Source organism: Tuber melanosporum (assembly GCF_000151645.1).
Source record: "Tuber melanosporum whole genome shotgun sequence assembly, scaffold_30, strain Mel28".
NCBI classification, from domain to species: Eukaryota; Fungi; Ascomycota; class Pezizomycetes; order Pezizales; family Tuberaceae; genus Tuber; species Tuber melanosporum.
Genome location: NW_003298975.1, coordinates 681,984 through 691,341, shown reverse-complemented (window position 1 = coordinate 691,341; position 9,358 = coordinate 681,984). Strand labels below are relative to the sequence as shown.

At 46.1% G+C, this 9,358-nt stretch overlaps 2 protein-coding genes; one reads left to right on the top strand and one right to left on the bottom strand.

The window, feature by feature from the left end:
- Positions 1-2,561: 2,561 nt before the first annotated feature.
- On the top strand, positions 2,562-3,653 carry GSTUM_00006983001 (uncharacterized protein; the record flags this gene model as incomplete). XM_002839078.2 has 1 exon in its annotated part: positions 2,562-3,653. Exon 1 carries the CDS (start codon positions 3,150-3,152, stop codon positions 3,651-3,653), a length of 504 nt encoding a protein of 167 aa, XP_002839124.1. The 5' UTR covers positions 2,562-3,149.
- Positions 3,654-6,033: 2,380 nt separating this feature from the next.
- GSTUM_00006982001 (uncharacterized protein) lies at positions 6,034-7,177 on the bottom strand (the record flags this gene model as incomplete). XM_002839077.2 has 1 exon in its annotated part: positions 6,034-7,177. One exon carries the CDS (start codon positions 7,175-7,177, stop codon positions 6,818-6,820), a length of 360 nt encoding a protein of 119 aa, XP_002839123.1. The 3' UTR covers positions 6,034-6,817.
- Positions 7,178-9,358: the final 2,181 nt, after the last annotated feature.

Below are 9,358 nucleotides of genomic sequence, written 5' to 3'. Positions count from 1 at the left end.
GTCTATCTGACTACAGTATATATAAAACTATCAAAATGAACTAGCAATATAAAGTAGGTACAGCAATACAATACTGTAGGGCAAGAAGATGGTAGGGAAGAAAGGAAAACTAAAGGAAAAAAAAAAAAAAAGAAAGGGACCAACGATCAGTCACTCAATACCTGACCCTTACCCCCATCTCTCTACCACAATTGGCTCGCTCGCACACAAGTCCACTCGTATCCTACATGCTGTACACGGAAAAAAAAAAAATAGCAAGCAAGCAGGTGATACGGTGTGTCTGCGGAGTTTTTTATCTTTATTTTTATTAAACTTTTCTTTTCTCTTAACGTATCATACTATATTTTCCTTCCTCCATTAGGCGAGGGGCGAGAAGGAGGCAAAAAAAAAAAAAAGGTGAATTATCCAATCGCGTCTCAATGGTTCATCGAACGAATCGGATGAACCTTCTGCGGTGGTGATGATGACGATGAACAAGAAGCCATAAGTGATGGTCTGTGTGATGGATGGACAAACAGGGAGGGGAGGAAGGGGAGGGGAGTTTTGGGCGAACGGTGGTTGGTAAGTAAGTAGAGTTGAGTGACTGGCGCCCTATGACTGAACAGCTCTTACGAAATGCCAGTCGAGCAGAGCAAAGTACTATATGGTACATGGCGGAACCACCGATTGATTGACGAGCGAGAGAAGTGACAGTATGGTAAGTGAGCGAGTGAGTGGCAGACTGGTCGAATCAGGACTGCGGTATCCACAGCACGTTTCATTCCTTTACTTTGTTGGCCAAGGTACTGGTTCAGGTGAGCTCAGGATTAAGCTTAAGTTTGAGAAATACGATGGATCGTGCCGTTTTGTGGATTAAAAAGCATAAAGAGCTTGCTCCGTAGAGGGCGAGCAGGAGAACGCACCTGCCAGCAAATGTGATGGGAGCCATTGAGAAAGCAGAGATAGAGATGGTGAATTGATGGATGAGTGAATGAAAGATGGAAAGGAAGGAAGACTTTCCAGAGCGTTCAGTTTGTTAATCTCCCCTTGGTGTTTTGAAAAAAAACGGTGGCGCCTTCCCCCTTCCCACCTCACTTCCTTTCCCCCCGGGTTTTTTCAAACCCCCCCTCCCCGCCTATACCCCTGAACCCTTTATAAAATTTGGCGCCCTGGCTCCTTGGTTCACTAGTTGGCCTCCTGTTCCCCCAAAATTTCCCCCTCCTGATTTCTCGACCCCCCTTTTAATCCTTTTAATATTTTAAAATTACCGGCCCCCCCGTTTGCTCCCCTGCCTTTTGATTCCGGTTAATTCCTTAAGGCACCCCCCCCCCCCTTTCACCCAACAAAACCCTTCCTTTTTTTCCCCTCCCCTCCATCCCTCCACCCCATGGTTCTTTAAACCCCTTCCACCCACCCCATCCATCCATCCACCCTTTTTTTCCGGCTACCATCCTTTCACCCTTTTCCTCATAAATTGCTTCCCCTTTCTTTGCCCCCTTTTTTCTTGCCCCCCCCCCCCTTCTCTCCTTCTTTCCCTTTCCTTTCAGACCCACCCCGCTTTCACTTTCGCTCTCACCTTCGTTACCTTACCTCACATTACCTATCATACATATCCCGCTTAGTTATTTTTCTCAATCCACTCCTTTTTTATTTTTATCCATCCATCATCTTCACCATCGCAACCGATAGGGATCAGAGGGGGGGGAGCTTAATCCTTTTTTGAAATTTCAATTAGGGTATATCATTTCCACCCATCTATCCAACCCACCGACGGGATGCTAATTGCTATGATACCTGCATGTGCAACACGGTATGTACCTACGTACCCACTTACTCAGTATGTGAGCCATCCCTTTCCCATGGTGAGGGTGGTGATACCGTGTGTGCGGTGTGCGGTGCGGTGTGTCAGTCGACATGTATGATACTCGGGGGGGGTGCAGTAAAACTCGGAAAACTATTTCTGTTGATCCCATACGAATCTCTATGGAGGCATGGATTGTGTTTTCCGATTTTTATTTTTACTGGCACTTCTGGGCACTGTACTGTACTGTACGAGTACATTCGATTATGGGAGGAGGATGGATAGATGGGTGGATAGATGGATGGAGGGGGTTGGAAGAGAGAAAAAAGGTAAACCCGCACAATCTTTTTGGCCAATTACGAATACATTTTTGCTATATATTTCATGTGCTATGGCATTTATTACAATATTATATTCCCCTTGTTCCTTTTCCTTTTCTTTTTTCCCTTAATTGTTTTCTTTTACACTCCTCCCTCCTTAAATATTTACCCATTCCGTCCTCTTCTCCTCATCTCTTACTCAATCCTGAATGGCACAAGGGTAAAAAATTTGGGGGGGGGGAAAGGACTAAAAGAGAGAATTGGTAAGTAAGCGGAAAAAGGAAAAGAAAAGAAAAAAAGGCTTTCCCATAGCCCACCACCACTCCACACCCCCAATTGTCTCACAAGCATTCAGCAAGTCTCACATGAGACTGAGGAGCCCGAATAAAGGATACCAATCCAAATCCTTGGCATGCAACTAATGCTGGAATTGGGCCCTTCTATAAGACCTTCTAGAAGCTCCAAGGGGTAGTCTCCATCTTCTTTTGACTACATTCAAAGGTACTTTACAGAAGTACCTCACTGCATATCCCATCGAAACTCGAAAAGAAAATTAGGTCCAGGTGAAAAAAAAAAAACCCCCCATTTCAATGAAAAGCCTTTCCACTATCTCGAAAAAGCACAAACACAGCAAAAGCACTCACAACCGCATTCATGGCCAACAAGCACCACACTCAATTGCAAAGGTGGTGGGTAGGAGTGGGGGGTAGGGCGGTAGGGGGAGGAAAGGGAAACGAGTCCGTAGCGAAGGAGGGGGTGACTGAAAATCAATCTCAAATAAATCAACAGCGTTGTTTATTCTGCGTTATGTGCCAAAAATAAAGGAAACAGTACGTGCGTATCAAGAAATGGAGGGGTCGGGGGACGGGGCGCAAAAAAGTAATGACTGAACAATAACAGAAGAAAATCGGACGCTATGGAGTTAGCGTAGGACAGTTGGGTCTTTCCCACCACAGCATGCTTCGTCTGCAGCTTCCCCCAAGAGCCAGCCTAACCCTTCAGTCACTCCCCTCCCCTCCTTCTCTTCCTTGACGAGCACACCAAAGTAAATGCCGCGCTTAAAGTTCTCCAAAATCCCGAGAACTTCAGTGGAATGCCTCGACTGCTGCCTTGATTTCACTGCCCCCCCCCCTCCGTTACTGCTGTGCAACTCTCATCACACCTCCATGGCAGTACTGCCTTTCACCGGGAAGTCCAGAGTTATGTCTTTGGAAGCTGCCGTGTCGCCCACAAAAGTAAAAAGCACAACCTTCTGCGAACAAAGTCCCACTTTGATCATTGTTCCCTTTGCCACCCGGATAGCAGCTCTGGGCTCCAATTCAATTGGGGTAAATCAATGTCACCTCCATGGACAATCTTCGCTGAACAAAAGCTGCTCTGATGCAATTAACTGTAATCTGCTCGAGCCGGTTTCCCTCCAGACATTATGGCCACCGCCTCCCAAAACCCAAAGACGTAACCTCGAGCCCCCAGCAATAGGTAAGAGCACATTAACTGCGGCTCTTACCTCTGAAAAGATGGCCATACCCTGTTTGCCACGTCAGTATGGGTAAACTCTCGATCCTAGCGCCCGGGGTCCGTTTGCGCGAAGGAGGGGGGGGGCAATGGGACAAGCAAAAAAATGATGGGCGGAAAGATCTATACGAGTCATTTCATGCAACGCTTTCCTTATCTGAGCACTCTGGAAGAACAGGACACGGAAAAGGTAAAGCCGCCGGGCCATGATGCTGGGAAGGCAAGGCTTCAAGGAGGGGTGCAGGAGAATGACAATCAGCTGAACGTTGCGAGACCCAAAATAAGATGCAAGTCTTTTGTGGAAACCAATCCGAATTGCCAATCCAGTACCTCCCCAAATTAAAGACCGAGGCGGCTACGGTCTTGTGACTGGAGCTGCAGCATATACACCACCCGGGCGGACGGATAGTTGAAGCGCTATTGCTGAGCAAGAAAAACTCGAAACAAAACAAATCCGGCTGCAGTTCAGGCCTAATGAAGCGAAAAGGCTGAGATAAGACCCCGGCGAGCCCGGATGGCAAGGCTTTAGCTGAGAGATGGGTGTGGGGCCATAGGGATAGAATGAGGCGAACGGAACCGGTGTTGGAGGAGAGGGGTTGGTGAGGGGTTTGAAGTGTCTGATTTTCCTGGTTATGTTGTGTTGGTGTACTGATTTGGAGCAATCGAGGGCACGATCGTCTTTGAAAGCCGGACCTTTGGCGTAAAAAGAAACCTACAATTCATGCGTTGAGTTTCGTCAAAAGAACCCTAGTCCTGGCGAAAGTCAACCCCAAGATACTCCTCCGCATCCCTGTTGATATATCTCGTGCCACTGACTGAGCGGAAATCCGTGTCATCCCGAAAATAACCACCATTCAGCAAGCACTCAATGCATTGTCCCCACACTGTCTGCAACCTCGTCCCGTTCATCACATACACGTGATGAGAAGAGCAAGCTTGCAACCCAATCTATGAGCTTCTGCAAACAAGGGTGGTGAGCAGGAGCAATGAGAAACGACAACACTGCGGAGCATCTGATTTAGTAGGGCGGGGCGAGTGAGACAGGGTGAGGGCAGAACCAGGAGGTGCATGGTCCAGCGTCTCCGTGAGGGGTTAAACGGGGAGATAGGAGATAGTTGGCGGAACGATCGAATAGGAGGACGAGCTTCTGTTTCTGGGGGGCAAATAATGAGTGTGAAGGCGAGACGCCTTCAATTGATGGAGGTGTAGAGATGGTGTGGGAGTGTGGGAGCAGGGGTCGAGAACTAGGGAGAACGGTAATCGTTGTGATTGTGTGCCTCCGTTATGCTTTACAGCTGTGTGTTGTTCACGAGAGGCGGTTGGGGATGCCAATGGGCTGACTAGTGTGACCGGAAATAGTTGAACTTTCTGTGACTGTTGGTGGTATCAGAATTATCATCCCGAGAGAGAGGAGGGGTTGTGATATAGATGCGTATCAACAGCATCTCTAACATAAATACCCCCCCTCCGAATCACCCCAATTGCATCTCCATCACCATCCACATCCTCACTCTCATCTTCGCAACCGTCTTCACAATCATCTTCACAATCACCTTCGCAATCATCTTCGCGGTCGTCCTGATCCCCATCGCTCCCCCCTCCTCACAGCACCCATTCTCCTCTCTGCCCTCCGAAGAAAGGCAAACAAGCATCTAGGCTTGCCTTCCAAACATCAATTGCTTCCATAGCCGCCATTGAGCAATCTCCAAGCTCGAGTCTAAAACATACCCCGCCTTCTCCAGACCCTACTTCCCTCCTCCACGGAACACCATCCGACCATCTGAAACATTGAAATAAACATGTGTTTCTATGACCAACAAATCTTTGTTTGCGGCGACCACAAGTGGGGACGATTCCGAGCCCACTGCAACAAGGAATACCGAACGGGCGAGACCTGTGGCATGAAATTGATTTTCGAAGCGTCTCGCGTCGCCAGCAAGTGTCAGATGTGCAAGAAGTACGAAGTGACATGGAGGAAGATCGCCCAGGCCAAGGAGCGAGTGGCCCGGTGGGAAGCCGAAGGCATCAACCCCGTGTCGACTGATAAGGAAAAGGTTAACATCGTTGCTTGGCAGAAGGAGCTGAAGGAAATTGAGATGCAAAGGCAAAGCCGGATGCGAACGGTATGAGTTTGAATGGTATTGGCGCTTGGTAACGGTCATTTTGTTTGAGCCTGTCCTGGTGTTTTGTTTTATTTCTAATTGTGTTTTTCCTACCATTTCCATTCTTTTCGTGTTTTGATTATTCGGGTTTCCTTGTTGTTCTGGGGTGATGGATGGATATTGATAGGAAAGAGGTATGAAGTGAGGTTAGTCGCGGGATCCGCCCAGGGTACGGGAGTGGGGGTCGGCAAGGGGGGCGAAATGTTCCGAAAGCGTGGGGATCCAAAAACAGATCATGCCTGTCATCTCTCATTTGTTTTGTTTTTGTTTTATTTGTTTTTTTCGGAATTTTTTTTTCATATCAAATCTTGCCTTCTTTTCTGCAAGCAGATACCACTTTGCCGATAACTCAATCGATTGAGTGTTTTCACCATACAGCCGCGCTGCTAATGGAGTTGAGACTGGTTTGATGTTTAGTGTTTTTTTGTCTTTCGCTCTGGCATCGATTGCGGCTGGGAAAGTTGCTTTTTTCGGAAACCCGCCCAAAAATAGAACCAAGCGACAGATGACACAAGACTATTGTCTGGCGGCGATCTTTTTGAGGCTCTGCCAAAGGAATCAGATCAAGAAACGACTTCAAAACAAAAGGACTTAAAAGTAGAGTAGAGAGCGGGCGTGTAAATCGTATGCCAAATAGTCCCACCCAGACCGCCCATACCCCCCTCTCCTCGGCCATCGTGATGGAGAGGGAAAGAGGAAAAAGCCCGCTCCCCCCGTCTGCCTTATCCCCTCTTTCCACAGCTACCCCCTTCCATCTTCCCAGATTCCTACCCGAAGCGCCCGCCCAAGTAAATAGATAGCGATGAATAGTCGGCAATAATAGATATCCATCTTGTCTTGTTTCTCCCCTCCCTTTTTTCCCTCCTCCTCCCCACTTTTCCCGGCCCCACAGGGTGTTGAAAACTCAAAAGGACCACCGATAGTCTCCGTTAGCAAAGGGGCTCTTGGTGGTGATTCTAGGATAAGAAGAGAACGGAGGGTTGTTGAGCGAACAAGCAAAGCGGGGTTTAGGACTGAGTTGGCAGCCCCCCAGCCTGTGACTACCGGCGGCAGCTGGTTAGCTGAACGCGTTCACCCACAGAGTCCGGCATTCTGTGCTGTAATCGTCCTGCCGCTACCGTCTTGTCGATGGGCGAAAGTGTTCGAATAACGTCCAAGACCGCAGCCTCTGCTAGACAAAAAAATAACACTGGATGGGAAGAAGAGGAGAGAGGACATAATCCAGTTGGTGTGGGCAAACTAAGTGGAGTGGAACACCACAGTAAATACGGCCCTCCCGAGTTCCCGCTGGAAGAGGCGCCAGAGTTGTTCTGCTGACAAGAGGCAGAGGTGAGAGAGTGGGGTAGAAGCAAGCAACCAGCCAGCCACAGCGAACAACCAACGCCTAACCAACCCAACATCATAATAATCTCATCAAGATGCAACCCTCAAAAGCAAAAACCGTCATACTGGCAATCACGGGAAAATCGAGCAAATGGAAGGAGGGATAACATAAAATAAAATAAAATAAAACGAAATACCTCCGGAGTTCATCGTTCATCCGGATCTCCTCCTCTACTTATGTTATCCTTTCTCCTCCTTCCTTCCCCCTCCCCCCTCCAACCCCCTAAATCTTCCCCTATCTTGCCAACGCATTCCCTCAGTGCATTTTTTGCTAATCCGTTGCGTCCAGAGAGAGGTCCTGGGGAACGTGGCAGCTGCTTTAGCTACCGCATGAAACGGGCCTCCAAACAACAACAGCAAACGCAGCAAAAACCACCGCTCACCAGCCCTTCAGTGCCACAGCTTCATCAACATACCCCAGACATGAAATTCCAAAAGTGGACGTCCTCCCTGCCAAATTCTGAAGCGAAAGGATGATCATCCCATGAAGAAATACTATCTCAATCGTCCGTTCCGGCACCCGTCATACCTGTCAGGATGCACGCGACCTCTTCGAGCGATTTCAACAAACCTGTTCTCGAGCTCCCATTGGCTGCATCGTTGGCAAGAGCCTATTTTTTCCTCCATCGCTATTTAACATGGTCAGCTAATGCGTGTTTCGCTTCATGAATATACTGCTTCGCATATTTACCCCCACATATGGGTGAGGGGAAAGGAGAGGAACTGTTGGTTGCAGAATGTTAAAAATGGTTGTCGTGATATGGGGCACCGCTCTCGTGCTGAAAAGTACACGCAGACTGAGCCGAGTGCTCGATTGTGTACCTGCAGATCGTGTGAACCCATTTAGTATGTCTGGAATATAAGCTCCGGAGTTTCTGAAGTTCCGGCCTATTATGGCAATATCGAGCCATCCATTGACGGCAACTGCGAGAACTGTTTCCTATTCTAGGTTCGAGCCGTCTGTCTACAGCTTATCTGAGCATCACTGTCCCAACCCCCCCGTTTTCTCCCCTAAGCTGCAATGCAAAGCGAGGCAAGTGCCGGCCAACAATTATTTGCGTCTGCCTCTAGAGATCGGTAATCTGCTCAAGTATGATACGCTTTCCCATCACGGTTGCAAGATGTTGATCGTGATGCGGGCCGGGCAGTTTGAGGGTGGGCTGCGACTTTGAGTGCCCCCGCTAGTTTCATCAGTACAGGTACTTTAAAAGTTGATGAAATTGACTGGCTCCGTCCCAGGATCTTTTCACTCCGGGCCAGTTAGAATGTAGCTTGGCACTCTGCTTGGCAGAGTGATGTCTCATGAAGATACCTCAAGGCTTAAGTATGATACTATGAAAAGAATGAAGTCTATTTTTTCACTCTCCTCCCCTTAAGTACTTATTGAGTACTTTATAATCAGTTGGTATAACTAAACATTGTGATTAGACTAAAAGAGAAAAAGTTAGACCCGATTATAATTGTGAAACTTTAGAATATGAGTGAAAACTAATATAAATAAATAGTACTCAAAGAAGGAATACAGAACTTTTTTTTTTTTTTTTTTTTTGATCCATTTAAACTATTTACATATATACAAAACAACTTGTACTAGACTTACTAGTATTTTCTTATTTTATTCCTTATCGTTCTATTTAATTCAAAATAGTCTAAACTCTATTAATATTATAAGAACAACTAAAGTATGATATAATTAATACTTAAAAAAAAAAAAAAAAGTTTTATGTATTTAAAGAAGTATTATTATAAAATTTAATAAATCTGCCAAGTTATTAAACAAAACTACTGCTTAAAAGAACTATTTGTCTAGGAGTAGTAATGGAAAGTAGTATGATAAGTTATCTTCAGTTAAATCACAACTAGTTAATTACTGATTTTTTTGTTATTTTCTAAAACTTACTTATATATAGTATATTAGTATTTCTACCTGATTTCTGGACTTCAGTGATAAGGTTAAGCCTACCTCTTATATCTTCTTGATAATAATTCTTAAACCAATCTTATATTTTTTTTCAAGTATTCTTCAAACTGGTTATTATACTCCGTATTAGTATATACAACTATGAACATTTTCATTAAATTTTTTCTTCTTCTAGCCCTTAACCCTTTTCCACCCATTCCATAAATCTGTCATAATAATAATATTGTAATTCATTATTATTATAAGGGAGCACTTTTGCATTATACAAAGGCGAGAT